Source organism: Dioscorea cayenensis, unplaced genomic scaffold (genome assembly GCF_009730915.1).
Source record: "Dioscorea cayenensis subsp. rotundata cultivar TDr96_F1 unplaced genomic scaffold, TDr96_F1_v2_PseudoChromosome.rev07_lg8_w22 25.fasta BLBR01000593.1, whole genome shotgun sequence".
Classification (NCBI taxonomy): Eukaryota; Viridiplantae; Streptophyta; class Magnoliopsida; order Dioscoreales; family Dioscoreaceae; genus Dioscorea; species Dioscorea cayenensis.
In genome coordinates, this window is record NW_024086984.1 from 61350 (window position 1) to 81251 (window position 19902).

Here is a 19902-nt window from a genome sequence, read left to right on the forward strand (position 1 = left end):
AACAATTTATTATTTAAATTTTTTTTTAGATTTGAGGATCAAGTTTGAATACCATTATTTGCAAGAACTCATAAATCATAACAGTGTCTTGTGAGGGTGACTATATACATATGTATTTAGCTTGACAGAGAGAGAGAGAGAGAGAGCTTGGTTCTGTGTTTTCAATCCTTGTATTGATTTTGAGAAATATGCAGGATCCAGTGAGTTGTTTGTGTTCTTGCATGCAAACCTATGTTAAGCGTCAGGATATTAGCTATGTGTTCCGCACCAAAGAGAAAATTGATGATCTGAAGAACGCCATGGAACAACTCACGGCCAGAAGTTGGATTTTTAAAAAGCGATGATCTTCAACGACGGGAAACTGCTTGATGATCAACATCAACTTCAACAATGGCTTCGCGATGTAAAGCTTCTTCTATAATAACTATAGAATGACTTTTTTTTTTTAATTTTGTTATTTTTTTAAATCAAGATAATATATATTATTACATCATAGAATTTTTATGTTTGTGCTTTTTCAGTTTGTTATATTATAGAAAAAGTAGTTATTCCCACAAAGATTTCTAATTACACCATTTGAATTGGTTTTGAACAGGTTGGAGAAAAGGATAATAAAGTAGAACAATTATTGAATGAATATCGCAAAGGTAATTGTGTTCCAGGAGGCTCTTATTCTCTAAATTGTTTTTCAAAGGTATAAGATTGGCAGGAATGCATTCAAATTGAAAGGGGAGATAAATCAGTTGAAAGCAGAACAACCAGAAATCAAATTTACCAACATACCACCGCCTAAACCAGTCCCTGAATCATATATAACAGTGGGGGAAAAAATCAGGTCCAATGTTGATATTGCTCGCAGTTATCTGGAAGATGAAAGAGTTGGTATAATTGGCATATGGGGCATGGGGGGTGTAGGCAAGACCACACTCTTGAAAAATCAGGCAGTCATTGTCAGGTGATGCGAACATGGGATTCGATCGTGTGTTATTTATCGAAGCTTCAAAGGGTATTCAGTTGGAAGAACTTCGAAAACAGATTGTTGAAAGGTTGAATTTGGAATCTTCTGCTGGTAAAGAAGGCATCTTCAATGTTTTAAAAATTAGCAACTTTGTATTGCTCTTGGATAATATATGGGAAGAAGTGGATCTTATTGATCTTGGAATTCCCCATCCTTATAGCGATGATAATTCCACCAAACAATACAAACACAAAGTGATTTTCACTACTCGATCTGAAGATGTATGTGCCAAGATGGGTGCAGGAGAAAATACCATCAAAGTGGAATGCTTGGAATCAGATGAAGCATGGGATCTTTTCAAGGACAATGTAAATCTAGCTGTTATTGAGTCAGACGAAAAGTTGAAAAGAAATAGCATGGCAGGTGATGGAGAAGTGTGGTGGTTTGCCACTTGCTCTGAAAGTGGTTGGTAAAGGCCATGTCAAACAAAAAAATCTGTCCAAGATTGAAATTTACTTTGAACTCAATAAAGAATTCAGGCACTGAAGTAGTTCAAGGTGTGCAGGAATCATTACTTCCAATTTTTGAAATTCAGTTATGATAATCTAACTAATGATTTCAAGGGTGTTTCTTATCTATTTGCATGCTGCGAGGACAATCTAAAGATGAAATTGTAGGAGTTTTTTTGATGGGATTAGGCTTGATTGGTGATTTTGACAATTTACAAGAAGCTTATGGCACAAGAGAAAATATCCTTAAGACTCTAGAGGAATCATATTTATTGTCTTCTGATGATGATGTTGTGAGCTTACATGATGTAATTTATGAGATGGCAATGTGGATAGCATTAGACTGTGGGAGGAACATGAATAAATGGATAGTGAAAACATATAATGTCTCTTCTTCAATCAATGCAGAGAATTGGAGATCCGCGAACCGATTGATTATAAAATTTAATTCTTGTACCAAAAATATGCTTGAAGAATTTTTGCCAATTTTGTCTCAGTGTTCTGATTGGTTGTGTTTAATGATACATGATTGTTATCATTTGAAAAATATTCCCTAAGAATTTTTCAGACAGATGCCAAATTTGACATATTTGGATCTTTCATACACTGGTCTCGAAGAGCTCCCAAAGGACATCAAATGTTTAGTTAATTTACAATACCTAAACATTTCAAACACACAGATCTCATCACTTCCAGAGGAGTTGGTAAAATTGAAGAAATTGCAATATTTAATATGCAGAAATACAAGGCTGGGCAAGGTAGAGGATGGTCTCATGTCAATATTACAAAAGTTGAAGATCATTGACGTATTTCCATCAGGGTGGGTAGACCTGGCACAATTAAAGAAATTGAAAAAACACATCAAAGCCATAGGAATGCGTGTAGTATCAGAAGAGGTTCTCCAACAACTCTCATGTTTGCCAACTACTCGGCTTTATCTAGCCAATGTGGATAACTTGATCTCTCTTTCATTTGATACTTTAAGCTGCAAAGATCATGGGTTCTTGCAGGAACTAGAAATTAGTTTTTGCCGAAAGCTTGAGGTGCTTGTGATGAATGGAAATGGGTGTCATCTCAATGAGCTCAAAATCTGGCATGTTAAAAAACTGCAGAATGTTATTTGGACAAATCTATCGCCGCAAGAATTTTTTCATGTGTTGAGGAAGTTATATATAGTAGGATGTAATTTGGATAATTTAGCTTGGATCCTGCATCTCCCATGTCTATCTTATTTATATATAAGATATTGTGAAGAGATAGAAGCGTTGGTTTACATGGAGGAGGAGAGAGAAATTCAACAACAAGAAGTCTCAGAACACCGCCCAACATTCCCTGCATTGGAATTTCTAAAGATAACTAATCTACCAAAATTAGTGAGCATAAGCAATTTTGAATTGGATTTCCCTCGACTTTCATGCCTTATAGTAGAAGATTGTGCAGAGATAGAAACATTGGTTTACATGGAGGAGAGAGAAATCCAACAAGAAGAAGTCTCAGAACACCGCCCAACATTCCCTGCATTGGAATTTCTAAAGATAACTAAGCTACCAAAATTAGTGAGCATAAGCAATTTTGCATGGGAATTCCCTCAACTTAAAGATCTGACAGTGCGTCAATGTCTTAATCTGAAGAAGTTACCATTCAAGAGTGGCATTAACAACAACAATCAAAGAATTATATACATTGATTGTGAGAGAGAATGGTGGGAAAGCTTAGAATGGGATGATGCCACCATCCCATCTCACCTTCAGCCAAATTTCAGTAGGGTAATTAATTAGTTTCATGCTTTCTTTTATTATTTCCAATTTCTTCATATGCACTGTGGATTCATGAATGTTAAAACAAGTTTTTAATATAATTCTCTATTCATTAATCAATCGCTATAACATAATGATTTTTTTTTAAAAAAAAATTTATAGAATTCATTTTTACTATTCATGCTGAGTTCTTTATATATATATATATATATAAGGAGCTTTAAAATTCATTAAATCTGCATAAATAACTCAATAGAATTGCACTTTGGAAGGGGCATTTATTAATCGGGCATATGTATGCCTTCTCCCTTATTATCATGTTTGAATGTTAGTTTATATATAGTTTATCAATATTCACCCATTATAACACCAATAATAATAATTGGATTATTATTAAATGCATGGACATTGTTTATTATTATTATTATTATTATTATTATTATTATGTTAAAAAGAACTAACATGCTAATTTATTTATTTATTTTTTTTACTAATAGGTGACAATGTATAAGAGATTGTAACGACCGGACACATACGAAGGTGCACCAGAAACATGCTTACTTTTTGAAACAAAAAAAGACATTAACTTATTAAAAATGATTAATTTGTTGAATATTTTTGACTTTGCAGGATGAGATTGATGAAGACTAGACATTGTTTGAAGAATGGAAGTGTCCATCTAGACAACTATGATAGCTCAAATCTAAAAAGTTATCTCGAGCCCAAAAACTCATATTTTGGCGACTTGATGCATGAAAAATACGAACCTACGGTGGAAGTTTCTCAGACCAGCATCATCTCTATTTCTAACTCTAAAATAGAATATTTTAAGAATATTCTTCTCACTTCACACTTTTATATTTATGCTAGTAATAAATTTAAGCATCTTTAATTTTTTTCAATTTTTAACCATTGAATTTAATTATTATATTATTTAAAAATATATTTTTGATATTTTTTATAAATATTTATTAAATATAAAATATGATTGATAAACTACAAATATAAATACAAACATTAAATTACATTAATTAATTAATAAAAACATAACATACAAACAAGCACCATCGGTGAAAACAACACATTATTAAAAACTAAAAATAACACACAAAGCTTTTTAATTATCTTTTGTCATTTTGCATAGTAGCATCTTCTATTAGTCGTTTAAAAGATGATAACTCAAGATTATAGAGATGTTAGAGAGAGACTAATGCGAGATCGACAAATGTTCTTAGAAATCTGAGAACAAAAATCTTGCTCTTCAACAAATGAGATATGAAGACAAAATTTTTGATCACGAGACTTGAATTCTATAGGTGATCCAAATATGCGTGCTTGTATACAAGCAACAACAGAAATTTTACTGAGAAAGAGGACATTTTTCAACAACCATCCCCATACGGATCTAACATGTTTAATGATATTTTTTTGGAAATATTGGTGGAAGTAGCGATAACATGCCAGGATTATTAGACCCATCTACTTCAACTTTCTTTAGTTGTATTTATTTAATTAAAATATAAAATTATATATATAAATTTTATAAAAAAATAAAAAAGAATAAAAAAGAAAAAATAAACTAAAAATTAAATTTGAAAAACAAGAAAAGAATAAAAAAGATAAAAAATTAAAAATTAAAACTAAAAACCAAAAAAGATAAATAATAAAATTAAAAATTAAAAAATTAAACTGATAATTAAAACTGAAATATAAAAAAAATAAATTGAAAATTAAAAATGAAAACAAAAATAAACTGCAGATTGAAGAAAAAAAATAAACTCAAAAGTAAAATTTAAAAAAACAAATAAATAAACAAATAACGTTGCTACAGTGACGTGCAACTTCTTGCACGTCACTGTAGCGTTTCTCAAATTTGGCGATTGATTTGAGTTAATCATGCGCCAAATCTGGGTTAAAACGCCAAATTTGCTATAGGGTTGGAGATGGCCTAACAATCCTGCGCCAAATCAATCGCACTTTGGAAGGGGCATCTATTAATTAACTTTATAAGATCGCACTTTGGAAGGGGCATCTATTAATCATATGCCCCTTTCCCTACCTTATTGTCATGTTTGAATGTTACTATATATAGTTTATCAATACGCACCATTATAACACCAAGAATTGGATTATTATTACTAAACGCATAGACATTGTTTGAAGCATGGAAGTATATGCGCAATTATGTAATTTAAACTAGGAACATTAATATTATTAAAAATGATTAATTTGCTAAATATTCTTGTCTTTGCAGATTGAGAGTAGCCCAAATGCATGAACAATTAGTTGAAGTGAATGAAAGGTCTTTGAGTTTTCTTTGTTTTAGTTTGCACAAATTAGAAATCATCTCATGCTCAAACCAAGTAAGATCAATATTAATTGGAAAAATGTTCTTTTCTTATTTTTTTTTTTTATTTTCAGATTCAATGTGCAACTTATAACATTGAGAAATCATGTCATCCATTTGACAGGTCCTTAATTTCTCAGGGTTTTTACATCTTCTAAAGCGTCTCAGAACTACAACTTCTCTTCGCGATTAATCGGTGATCTACCAAATTTCTCGTGCAATTTTGCTCGAATTGCTAGTGTTGTTTTTGGTTTACTTCTCAAATCTGTACACTTTGATTGATTTTTATTTATGCCAGTGTGAAGACATTATTATTTGGTTTCCAAGTTTGAGGTTTGTTTACTATTATTATTTTTTTGTATTTTTCTAAGTTAAGTCTGGCTTGAAAGTTGATCAATTGAAGACATTAATCGTTGGGTTGTATCTTTCATTCAAACTATATTTTCAAGTAAGTTGTGCTTTGTTAGCATGTTGGAAGCATATATATATATATATATATATATATATATATATATATATATATATATATATATGTAAAATATTGTTTATTTGTCATTTTCACTTGCATATTGCTAAGGATTAATTGTGGACTTTGTCAAACTTTGAAAGCCTTTAGTTTTTGTTAATGTGCAGAATGGTCTAAAATGAGGGGTTTTTCATACCTAACTTTGTTTTTTGGTGTTACTATTGTGATTTTTGGTATTTTTCTCTCTCTCTTCGTCTTTTGGCACGTTAAGAGCAAAACAAAAGCAAAAAAAGGTGTTAATTGATAAATGTGTTGCTATGGTTGGTAAAGCTATTTATGAAAAAAGAGGCTTTGGAACTTCGGAAAAGAGTTTTCATTGAGATCAAGATGCATGGAGATTCTTTTATCTATTCGGTAGTGATAGCAAGATTATACACATCAAGCCAAGGCAAACTTGTTTGAGGATCAAAAGTTTAATACCGGAATACTAAAGAAGCATTGGGTCTTTTGTTACAACAGTTTATGATAAGGTGATGTTTCTATCACAATTTTATGTTGTTTTGTCTATCTAGAGTTGAATGATTTTGTTTAGATATTCATGACACATTTCTAATAAGGGTGTTATGATATATTGTTTATTTATTTTTTTCTATGTTATTTATTTATTTATTTATTTTCTTATTCTGCAGGTGTGGGCAAATGTGTTGCTAGCTTGCTAGTGGGAATGAAGCACATGGACCCTCCTTGAGAATAGCAAGTATTCAACAACTTGAGGATAACAAGAGCTGGGTCATCGATCTCTTGAAGATCCAACAACTCGACGATCAATCAAAAGCTTTGATTTAGCTAATCTTTGTTGAATTCGAGGTTAGGGAACAAGATAGTATGAGTTTGGCAAGGCATACCTTTGATTGAGTGAATAATCGTAAAGGCGAAATTTGGATTTGCTGAAAGATTATGTCAGACTCATCAATATTTATTATATGATCGAATTGCTCATCACACATTGACTAGTTTTTTTCTCAAACGGAATTCATCACTTGTCCGATCATTAAAGATTGATGTATCCCTAGCTATCAAATGTCACTTCCATTCTCCAAATCTTTATTTAACCATTTTGCCCGAGGTTTTTCATTTTGTAACACTCTCAATTTATTTTTGGACGGATGATAAATTTACAAGACCTTTCCATTGCTTGGCGATTTTTCCTGTTTTTTAATTTTTCCTTGAATACCGAAGGTACAAACATTTTTGACAAAACACAACAATGAAAAGCAAGTAGAGCGAGTGCATAAGTTTGCATGGAGCTTAATAGAAACCATTGTCAGATGAAAATATTCATAAATCAAATGGCACAGCAAGAACATCCAATGTTTCATATATAAATTTAATTCCAGCAACACTACTGCAGGCACCTATATAACAATGTCATATGCTGTTTTTTTCATTTCATTCGGAAATGGAATCTAGACCACATTCTTCAATAACTCAAAGTATCATCATTATTATTTACACAACTTAATTACACCTCAACCCGGCAGCCACTCCCTTTCCTCACAACCGACCATAGGGTCTTCCCATTTTTGTCTATATAATGTCCCTGGTTTTCAATTGGGCACAAAGCAAAGAAAACACCCTAAGAAACTCCTACAAGCCAATATATACTAAATAGACATAAAGAGCATTCATGTACAGTCTCCACAAGGAAAAACAAAAAAACACAGGCCAAGTGGGCATTACTTTTTGTTCTTGCCCAAAAGCCAAACTAAACTAGCATTACTTTCACATCTCCTGATTTAAGAGCACTACTAAATGCTAGAAAAAGTAATAAATGGATGGATACTCTTAGCTTGTTTACCGTTTAGTATGTTCAAGGCGTTGTGTTTACTGGTATTTCTTGTGCCAAAGGTGGGTTTTGCGCATCTTCATAGCGAGGGACAACAAGCAGCTATAAAGACTTAAGAGCTGTTGTGAGATGCTGCAGGAAGGCCGCAAGTTTGGATCTCTGCATGTTCATTTCATAGAAGGCAAAAGTTGAGAACAAAAACAGAGTTAGCACAATTCTATAATACATTTGTATATATAAATATATCAAAAAAACTAAGATGTTGTGTATGAGCAGTTCATATTGTTAATAATATAGTGTGCTTACTTTTTGCCACGACTTTGCCAAATTATTTTGGCCATGAGACCTCTCTTGGGATCTCTAGACGGCGATCTGGAAGCCAACGAGCACCAACCACCTACATTGGGTTCATACCCGACCAAGGCATCCTCGAGTTGCCGGGTTTGCATACTATCACTCCAAAAGTGGAGGCCATGCATATATATATATATATATGAGATGTTGAATAGAGAAGGACAATTGAAGGTGTTAAGCATATCACAAGAGAACGGCTCAAGTTAACAAACACATCAATGAATGCCAAATTAATCTCTAGGAAATTATAAGGTGCTTAAGTGTAACTATAGATAAGCATATCAATAGATAACTATAGATATATCATAGATAATTCTATAATGAAGCAAAAATATAGCTAATTCATTTTGAATTTATCATATGTTGTGTTTAACTTGTTAGTTCTTTATTAGTTTACTACGTTTCCTCAGGTTGTGTCTGTTTCCATCTTATTACCCATTGTCACAGCTCTCTTGTACAGAGTTCTAATATAGGAAACTCACTTCTCATTTGATGGTTCATTTCGCAACAACTCGGTGCCATCCATTCAGCTAAAAGCAGAATAAGGACAGAGATTCCGAGAGTTGAATGAGAGAAACTCGACAATCTAGAAAAAATAATTTCCTAAATGTAGTAGAGCAAAGACTAGATCTCGTCGGTTGACTTCGATGATTAAAAAAAGTTCACGTGCTCTAACCTTGCGAGACCAAAATCACGAGACCTACATGACATTGACATCGGAATGCATCAATGCAAACTAATAAAATAACTGATTGATCAAGAAAATTAAGGATGATATCCATTTATTATTCTATTGCAACATTTATAAAAGGTTGGCTTTCTCAAACATACATGTAAATAAATTTGTTTGGCATGGATGTCTCGTATGTAACATTAGATTATATCTATTGGCTTCCCAAATAGATCACACTGCATAAAGGAAAAACTAAGGATGATGCTATGGCCAAAGGTACAACTTGAACTTGCGGATATTTTTGACCAAGTATTCTTAGGAAAGGGTTATACTTATAATTTATAAGGGCCTCTTGGCTCTAACTGGAAGCATAACCAATGAACCAATTAACACAAGTAACCAATCCCGATCAAAGGAGTCAACATAGTGACAACACTAACAAAAACTACAAAGAAAAGCATGCCTATACACATAAGCATTAGACAAACTAAGTTTTAGAATGAAAACAAGGGTATGGATATCCTACGAGTGTAATTATTCAAGCTTATGTAGATAACAACACATTTAAATACATTTTTGAAACAAAGTAGGACTAGTTTTTGATTGGGCCCAAGAGGTATGATTGAAAGAGTTAAGGTAAACAATGATCAAAAAAAGTTGAGGTAAACTCACTTTTTAACATAGGTTTCTATGAAATCTAATGAGACTGGAAAGACACACACATATTTGAAAAAAAAAAGAAACAATTCATAGCAATATACAGGTCAGCAAATAATGAACACCTAAAACAACTAAATGAGTGATGTAAACCAAATGATTAATATTTAATATAATCATGATTATAGACTCGATGACACAAGAATTGTTGGCCCGAGACAGATATTTTTCTCGCAAGTATGGGATATATAAAACTTCCTCTGCCCGGATCCATGCAGAGGTTTAGATGCCATGGTAGGAAACTTACAAGTTACAAATAACGTCTTCCAAAACAAGTTAATATCTATTCAAATTCTTGGACTTCAATACATCACAGATATTGGGATGCCAAAGGATCAAACTCCACCTCTCGACTCGCCACTATAATAGAATGCTAGAATCCTTCCAAATTTTTCCACATAAACACCGGCTTTCCCTTACTATAATTTCAAAGAAAACCCACCAAGTCCACTTTCTCGCAGTCGAAAACATTACCCAAAGAATCAATTTAAGATGACACAATAAACAAAACATCCTACACGAATCCAAGGAGAATCGCTACCAAAAATTGTCACGCCCGAACCCGGCTCACTGGACCGGTGCTGCAGACAAAGCGACGCAGCACTCACAAGGCGTGAGCCCCATAGGGCCCTGCAAGGCCTCAAAAATCCGATCCGGGGATCGGCAAAAACTATAATAACCCAACCGAGAGTTACAAGATTACAAACTCTACAAAGTACACAATACTTGGATATAGAAGTCCAAAAATACAAAAATACTGAGGGATACACAATAACAAGAACTTAACATTTACAAAAGGATAAGACAACAACTACGGACAATCTCTCAAGATCCACGCGATCTATCACTTTTTGATCCGAAAAAGGATTTAAAGAAAATCCATGAGCTCACTAGCCCGATGAAGTAATCCGTAAAATTGTTTTTAAAACAATGACTTTTACGAATCTCGATTTCGGATATTAAGAATAATTCAAAGTTTAAACATAGTTTAAACAAATACAAAATAAATGGTTCAACAGAGGTATAGTTCTCAAGTAGTAACGCTATTCAAGATAACTAAAATCAAAAGAATACCGGGTTTCTGAACTGCGAATAATTATTCGCCAGAAATGAGCATAGGTCTTCAAAACATAATTTAAACAAAACAAAATACAAAGTGAAATATTCTAATAAAGAATATTTACAAATATGATTATTCGGAATTCAAAACCCAGAAATACGATATCAAAAATACAGAAAATTTCAAGGCAGGACAAATATTTGTGTTTTTGCAGAAATTCAAAATCAAAAGGGCAAACCCAAAAAAAATAACAAATTCAAGAGTAAGTCTCCAAATTCACTGTAAGTGCCAAAGGTCATTTGTTTATCCTCGGTGACAGATCCGAGCCAAAATAACAGATATCATTTATTTACCCTCGGTGACCCGAGATTGAATACCAGGTGGTCGTTGATTATTTCACCGAACGGACACGGTGCAAAACTGCAGTCTCACTTTCCCAAAATTACTTATCGACAAGATCAGGATTTAACCCCCCACTGACAGGGTTGCATATCGCTCATTTGGAGACCAAAGCATTCAAACAAAAACTCAAGGTTGAAATGCAGAATATTCATGAATTTTCCAAATATTCAAACAAACAGAAATATACAATTTCATAATCCCAATTTAGGAAAAATAACTGAAAATACAGAAATTACTTACAAAATTAAATAAATAATTTCCCAAATCATTACTAAAAACTAATCACTATGCACATTTATATCTCACAAGCTCTGCATAACAATACTTCTAATATGTCTCATTCCAAAATGCATAACTCCCAGAATTTAACATCAAATGCAAAGATATTTTGTAGTAAGTAACTTAGGAAAATTCTGAACCTTTTCCTTGTTTAATACTTGACCCAATTTTAGTCTCCGAGAATGAGAAAGATCATGTTAAATCTGAAGATTCTGCATATAGATGTCATCATGTGCAAGTCTTTTTAATGGGTCATAACTCATAATCTATAAATCCAATAAACATGAAATTTTGCAGGTAGATTGATCAAAGAAATCATTACAACTTTTCAATTTTAATCATCTGGAAATTGTGCTTCTATGACCTCCGAATTTAGGCCCCAATTCCCATTCAACTCATTATCATAACTTAAAAATTCATTCTAGCAATTTCATGCATGAACATAGAATGTCGAAGTCTCAAATCTGTAATAATCCAGCCCAATAAACCTTGAAATATTGACTCTAAACCACCAAATCATTTAATTTATTTCCCAAGTGCTAACCTCACAATTTTATTAAGGATACCATCAAGGAAAAGCTATGATCTCCAAACTAGACAGATGAAGTTAAAACTCGTCATTCAAGACTCAACCTTGCCTCGGAGTTATAGTACAACATTTCTCTTGATGTATTCACATCTAACATTCACCCCCATTAACATTTTTCTCTAAACACATATATGCCCAATGTAATCGTACATCGTCTCAATATTATCAATAATTAGCATACACTCTTTAAAACATAAAAGCATCGACTATATATTAACTCAAGAGCTTTGATCTTATCCTCATACCATAATATGATCGTAACCCCATCGTATACGAACAAATAGATAAATAAGGAACTGGTTACAACCAAATATTCTAATATATATGATGCGTTAACATTTCAAGATAAGTAGTAGTCATTCTAAAAATAACATACCAAAACATAAATACTAAGTCTATAGCTAATTAAGGCCACAAATCAGAAATACATGAAAATACCTATTCGACAATAAATAATTTTTATGATTAATAACAATAAGCAGGGAATATCATAATAAAATAATAGATAATAATTTTGGCAAGAAAAAGAAATTCTTCCAATAATGAAAACATGAGTTCTCGGGGATTACTTACCTAAAAGAGAATCCTTCAACATCTAAGACTCCAGTCGACACTAAAGCAACTTCTTGGGGTCTGTGAGAATGGCTTTGACATGCTATATGTTGGGGTATTAGAAGTTATCCAACAAGAGAGTGGTGTTAGCAAGAGGAACAGAGACAAACCCTAACACCACCAACATACTCAACAAGACTAATGGCTTCCTTCACAGTATTAATCTCATGAGGCAGATCAAGAATAGTGTACTTAAATCACAAGGAAAAACATGAGCTATAGCTCTTGCCATAGTTCCAGTCCCTCCACCAACTTTAACGAATGACTTCAACCCATAAAACACGTCCCTGAAAGTCACAATGACAACATCATCAACAAGCACCGAATCACTAGTCATACCATCATTGAACATCTTGTTAAACTCCAACTTCTCATCAGCCACATCCCCCAACCGATTGCCAAAAATAAAACACAAAAGGAGTCTCCTTTGAGCTCCTGAACCATGGACTCAGGACATGTGAAGAGCCACGCATGATTGGGTTGGCATGAGTAGATGCTTTGTGGCTCTGGAAGGATCTTGCTTTTTGGCGAAAAACACTAAGCAAACTAGTGTGATCATGAAGAGACCAAAAGCTTCAACCTTTGATGGTGAGATAGAGAGAGTAGAAGCAAGCTCAATGAGCTCCATCTCAGCCCTTTTTAAGGTTTCTAGAGAGAGAGAAAGTGAGAACTAGATGGCTACCAAATAATGTGAACAAGCTTCTCTCAGTTTTCAAGGTTTGAATGGAACGAGGTCAAGAATCCCGGCTTGAAAGGTCCTTACAAATGAATGGAAACAAGGCTGGGGCCCACAAAAATGGTAATAGGAAACAAGTGATGGAAATTATCATTTTCTTTTTTTTTTTAGAATTTTGGACAAGTTCTGCTATTAATTTCTGAATTACATTAGCACCTGCCCCATCAATAATTGATGGGAAGACAATTAAAGTAATCAATAGCGCATTCATCCTACTTTTCACACTTTAAATTATTTTCCACAAACTCTTCATTAAGCTCCTAACCGATATTCTAAAGTCAATGTAAAATGGAACCATTTTGGTTCTATTCTATGGATGCTATTCTCAGCCGTCCATTTTAATCCAACGGTGATGGAATCCAATCCTAATTCACAAATAAAAAATGATTATACCCACCTCCATCTTCCACCGGACTGCGCACTCTCCCAAATCTAGTCGCCCTTCTCTTCCACCTCTCCAACCCCTCCGCCGCCCCAACCTCACCGAGTGGCCCCGCCCCAACTCCGATGATTGTTCCCATCCTTACCCCCCACCCCCTTCCATCTCCTCTCTTTCACACATCGTCGACTACGTCTACCTCGGCAGCGATGCCGCCGGCCGCGACCACGACGCTCTACATCGTCACGGCACCACTCACGTTCTCAACTGTGTTGGCTCCGCTTGCCCTAAATACTTCCGCGGCATTCTCATCTATTTTCTTCTAGTGATCTGTGTTCATTGAGGCACATTGATTTTACTGCAGGATTCTCCTCAAAGGCGGCAGCAGCAGCAACGAGGATCTCATTTGGTTGGATGGTTCTTACCTTGCATGGCTGCTGAGTGGAAATCGCAGGCCGAGCACCATGCTTAATACTGGTTGTAATATTTGTCAGTGCATTTTGTTTTCTTGATCTTGCTGGTAGCTCTCCCTTTTTCATTACAATCATTGATATGCAGGATGGTTAAAATCAAAAGCACTATGAATATAAACACATCTGTTTTGGATACAGTGTTTGGACTAATTAGTAGCTAATTGGTTAAAATCTTTTGACTTGCCTTCCTTGCCCTTTTGATTTTTTTTTATTCTCGGTATTCGATTTTAAACAAATACAGGAAACAAATTAGCACTCTGTTAATTCTTAATGTCAACAAAATTATCTTAGGTATGAGAAATCATTTGCTGAATTACATTAGCACTATATCACTGTGCGATATTAAGTTGTTTTGAATATTAATTTCATTTGAAATTCCTGACTTTAATTGCCACAAAATCACATGTTCCAAAATACAAAGCATTTCATAGCATTTTGTAGATGAGAAAATGATGAGCTTTTTTAGGTCTCATATGCAAAAGATTATATATTTTATGAAGGAAATTCATCAACTATGTATTTTACTAGCATGTACAATTGAAGCAGAAATGTTCAATGATGTTGCTGGTGATGTGATATACCATTATGCTGTTATAGTTTTGGCTAGCCTGTGTGTTTTACATTCATCACAGTCCTAAAACATCCAATGATGATTAAATTTTGCTAAGAACTGTGATATATTGCAACTTGAGTTCATTATTCAAAATGCTCTGAATGCATGTTAAAATTGGAATGCATATTAGAATCCCACTTTCAGGCTATAGGATGAAAATTTTGCATATCAACACCCAACAAATATGGATTTTTTTATTATCCATTTCTGATTTATTTTAATTAAAATATGAGTGCCTCATGTTTCAGCAGAATTTGATTCTTTATCACATCATAACTGTATGATTACTTTTTCTTTTGGCCAGATTTTGATAAATAAGATGATCCAATGCATTGCTGTCAACTTATTAATTATCATGATTCATGTACATCATCTCTTGACATATAAGATAATGGGAAAGACTTTCTGCCAAACATATAAGTTGATCCTCTTATATGAATTATTTTGGATTGAAAGTTGTAGTGTGACTGTATGAGTGGCTCATTTGGTACATTTTCACTATACAATTGATGATCTAAAAATGCCATATGATTTTATATTCATTTCTAGTTTTCAAACCATCATGTGCTGACTTATTGATGAATTTTCACGCTATATTGTAGTCTGATGGGAAAAGAAGTCATAGAAATGCCTGCTAATGAAGAATTAGATAGTGTTTTTATTTCAATTGATGGTCTTTCTTCCAAACTTCTCGAAGAGTCTAAACGGACAAAGTTATGATGGGCATTTCTGATTCCAGCATTCTTGATGAAGCTGCGGAGACTAAGGGGTCTGAAGAAAACTTATTCATGAAGGAATGTCCTGATAAAGCTACTTTAATTCATCAAGATATAATTTGTAACAATGGAAATGGAACTGCTGCTGTGAACAACTCAAGTGTCTGTGTAATACACTACCTTTGGCAAAGTGTTTGAAGCTTTTCTTTTATTTTCTTTCACACTGAACAATATGGAAATTAGCAAATGTTGTAAGTGCACTATTGTGTCTGTAGTAATGGATCACCATGTACTATGATCTTTACATTCAATAATGGATCACCATTTTTGTAGCTTAACAAAATTTCTGCAGCCTAGCAACAACTTAAACATGACATTCCAAAATTTCTGCAGCCTAACAATAATCTAAAGACAGACATTCAAAGAAATTCTGCAGCTTAACAAAAATCTGCAACAAAATTTCTGCAGCCTAGCAATAACTTAACAAAATTTCTGCAGCCTAACAAATTAAAGCTTAATAAAAAAATTAAAGACAACTTAAGAAATTTCTGCAACTTAATAAATATCCCTGGCCTAACAATAATCTAAAGACAGACATTCAAAGAAATTCTGCAGCTTAACAAAAATCTGCAACAACTTAAAGCTTAATATTTTCTTCAGGTAAACAAATTACAAGTTAAAGTTGCAGCAAATTAAAATGACACCAAATATAACACAAACTCAAATGTACCTGCAACAAATTACAACTTGACATAAACAAATTCAGCCCAAATTCACTAAAAACATGAAAATAAATATGAACATAATGTCCACAAGCAAAGAGACCAATATAAGTCAGACATCCAAAAGCATTCCAGACAGATATTCAGCACAAATTTCTGCAATAGACATCCAAAAGCATTCCAAAAAATATGGCTCAGGCCTGACCTGCATTACCACATAAAATTTTTCATTGTCAAACAATAATGATTAATTGATAATAAGAATTAAATTAACATAAAAATTCAAAGAAATTGTCTTACTAAATGTGCATGTAGACATGTAATGACCCTTTCTCCCACATCTACTGCAAGTTCTTTTCTTCTGTAATGACAATTGAATATCGATCCCAGATTTAATACTTGTATTCACTTTTGGCCGACCTTTGCTTTTAACACGTTTTGGATCAAGAATACTAATGTGCGACCCACAAGCATCATCTCCACCTGAGGTTGCAAGGAAAGAAGATGAACCAATAATCTCCTCATTTGCCTCACTTTGCTCCGTGGGCAAGACATGTTCTTGTGCACTAGAGAATTCACCAACCATTTTGAAGATATCATTTAGCTTAGGCATAATTTTTTCATATATCTCTAAGGATGATATAGACTGTGCATACGAAAACACATATTTTGTGCACTCCACTTCATCAAGGGTGTCAAAGCATTGTTACTTGTATCAACCATCATAACGTTCGACCGATATCTTGCAACCATACTCCAACGATGAAGAATATACTTTTTGGGAATCTTTGCAACCTCTTTTTTTTTAAATATTTTCAATATATGACAACACAACACACCCTCAGTCTCAAACTTCTTACAAGAACATGTAGCTATAGGCTCCCCATCTTCAATGCCATCTTTCCTAAATATAACAATGTGATTGCAAATTTTATATTTGCCATGATTAGTCCCATCACGAATGCGTTCAGCTAGCATACTATCACTCTCTCGCAATTCTGCTTGGAAAATATTGAACACAGTTCTTGTATACACTTCTCCTGCATGTCTCTCAATTGGATGACTTGTATGAAAGTTAGGCATAGAGTTTAAAGTCTTGAAGTCTTCATTTTCTTCATCATTTTGTCGAGCACACAATGCCTTATCATACTGCATAACAAACTCATCCAATGGAGTTTGTGAATTAACAAAGCCATCAAAAAATGAGTTAATACTTTCACTGCGTTGTGTAGATGTCATTCCAGCTGTGAATATATTTTGCCAATATAGAAAAAACCATTTGTGTCGAATTTCATACATTTTACTCAACCAATGTTTATCATCAATGTTGTATGTTACTTTAAGTTCACCCCATTTACTCTCAAATGCTTCAATTGATGCACTACGGTGTAACCAGTTGTTGTAGTCACCTAGGAAGCCTTCTTTGCTCTTCAAATCTACTAAATACTTCATCGAATTTCTCCCAATGTGCCATGAACACAATCGATGACCAGAATTTGGAAAAACTTTCGCAATAGCTTTCCCCATTGCCAAGTCTTGATCTGTAATAAAGGTTTGTGGATGTTTTCCTAGCATACATTTCATCCATGTTTGAAATACCCATAAGAAGCTTTCTTCTTTTTCATCTGCGATTAGAGCACAACCAAATAAAATTGATTGCTTATGATGATTGACTCCAACAAAAGGAGCAAAGGGGAAGCAAAATCTATTCGTTTGATAAGTGGTATCAAAAACAACAACATTTCCAAATTCTGAATATGCCATTCTACATCTTCCATCTGCCCAAAAAACAGATCTAGTTTGGCCAAACTCATCAAGATCCATATCAAAGAAAAAAAAAAATCATCATTGAGTTTTTTTTCCTTGAAAAACTTTACAATAGCCATGCATTCTTTCCCAATATTATTACTTCGAACTGCCCTTAGATGATTTGAACAATCTTCTCGAGTAATTTGTGCAGACCCCATATTTGAAAGTGTTTCATTTAATATTCGAGACATTTGGCTCGGTCCCACTCTACTTTTATGCAATGCCTCCATCAAACTTCTACATGTATCACTAATATGGCGATGAGGCATCTTCATCACCTTAGAGGGACTAGTTAGTAAATCATGGTTATGTGCATCACCAAAGGTTTTTATAGTCCACAGTCCACTCTTCATTTTTGACACTACCATCCGAGCTTGGCAATTTGTCCTTGTATCTCTTCGTCTGTGAACATTTTTCTCTAGTTGCCTTTTGTCTTTCATACACTTTGCTTCTTTCTTTATCACAAACAAAGTGTCTGCGTATGTAATTAATTGAGACTGAGACGAACGATACATGTGCCCTTTTCTTATCCCAAAACCTCTAGACTTTGCATAATCCAAGTAAAATCGAAATGCTTCATCCTCATCGTGGAACTCCATACCAACAAATGGAATTCTTTTCAATGTCGCTTCATTTTGAGACTGTGCACTCTTTGCCAATTCTTGTCCATGTAAAAGTTGTTGGCTACCACCATCTTCTTGATGTTGAGATAACTCGAGCTCATTTGGATCTATTTCCATATTCTTATATGTTAAGAAAGTGTCATCTTTGCATATTTCATCGGTGATATCCACCATCCTATAAAAATACAAATTAGAATATATCAAAGCATATAACTAATGGGATTAGTTGTTGTTACTTATCATTTTCCACATTGATTGTTGTAGATAAGACCAAATGAAAATTTATAATGGTAATTGAGTACTAATTAAATCATCATATTTAATGAACATTAGTTATGTTGATTCAAAACCTCAAAATAAACACTAATCAAACATTTGTTTCATTTGATTAATAATTAAAAGATCATATCAGTTATTATGCATGCAAACAATTATTTATTTATTTTTCAAGTAAAGCTAATAGGCATTATGTTAACAATAGATGTTTAATGGTAGCATCCATCTCTTAATTAGCTCTTAAAAGAGGGGGAAAACCCTTTTCGTCCCTGGAACAATAAAAAATAAAGAACACAGATAATCATACATAAATCAATCAAACATTCTTCCCAAACATTGATAAACCAGAATTCATTTAACAAATCAGTCCATGTCTTTGAATTATGTATTAATTTATTGTTTGTTTGATTAATAATCTCATGCTAGCCTTTCATAAGATAAATTGGTGTACTATTTCTGGTTGCATGAAGATGGACAAAAATAAATATGGTAATAAACATCTCATATAGGTTCTCTGGTGGCTCCGACAAACAAAAAACCCAACAATTTAAAGAGCTCAATCTCAAAAAGATAATCAGACCTGGACGTTGGCAGCACAGGGGAAAGAGAGGAGAAGCTATGATGAACGGAGTGGCGACGACAACCGGACGGCGACCTTGGTGCTGGCAGGACAAGGGAAAGAGAAAAGGAAGCTGCAGGGGAAAGAGGAAAGGAAGCTGGCGACCTCGGTGCTGGCAAGACAAGTCTCTGGGCAGGATCACGAGGCACAGTTTGAAGTTGTGATGAACGGAGCAGCGGCGACAACCGGACGGTGACCTAGGCGTTGACAACACATGGGAAAGAGAAGAGCTGGCTCCTTTAGTGGAGAGAAATATGGAGATGAGAAGAGAAACACTAGCAACACATGGGAAAGAGAAGAATTGGTTGCTTTAGTGGATAGAAATATGGAGATGAGAAGAGAAGCACTAGCAGCACATGGGAAAGAG

The 19902-nt window shown here is 33.9% G+C and overlaps 4 protein-coding genes across 4 annotated transcripts; 2 read left to right on the forward strand and 2 right to left on the reverse strand.

Moving 5' to 3' along the window:
* Positions 1-966: 966 nt before the first annotated feature.
* LOC120254722 (probable disease resistance protein At1g52660) lies at positions 967-1431 on the forward strand. Its single transcript, XM_039262769.1, has one exon. It carries the CDS (start codon positions 967-969, stop codon positions 1429-1431), a length of 465 nt encoding a protein of 154 aa, XP_039118703.1.
* A 608-nt stretch (positions 1432-2039) lies between these two features.
* On the forward strand, positions 2040-3875 carry LOC120254723 (disease resistance protein RPS2-like). Its single transcript, XM_039262770.1, has 2 exons — positions 2040-3233; positions 3855-3875. Exons 1-2 carry the CDS (start codon positions 2040-2042, stop codon positions 3873-3875), a joined length of 1215 nt encoding a protein of 404 aa, XP_039118704.1.
* A 12383-nt stretch (positions 3876-16258) lies between these two features.
* Positions 16259-16991, reverse strand: LOC120254721. Its single transcript, XM_039262768.1, has 2 exons — positions 16509-16991; positions 16259-16413 (listed from the first exon to the last, which is right to left on the reverse strand). The coding sequence occupies exons 1-2, from the start codon at positions 16819-16821 to the stop codon at positions 16403-16405; spliced, it is 324 nt and encodes a 107-aa protein (XP_039118702.1). The 5' UTR covers positions 16822-16991; the 3' UTR covers positions 16259-16402.
* On the reverse strand, positions 16839-17735 carry LOC120254724 (protein FAR1-RELATED SEQUENCE 5-like). The gene has a single exon (XM_039262771.1). It carries the CDS (start codon positions 17733-17735, stop codon positions 16839-16841), a length of 897 nt encoding a protein of 298 aa, XP_039118705.1.
* Positions 17736-19902: the final 2167 nt, after the last annotated feature.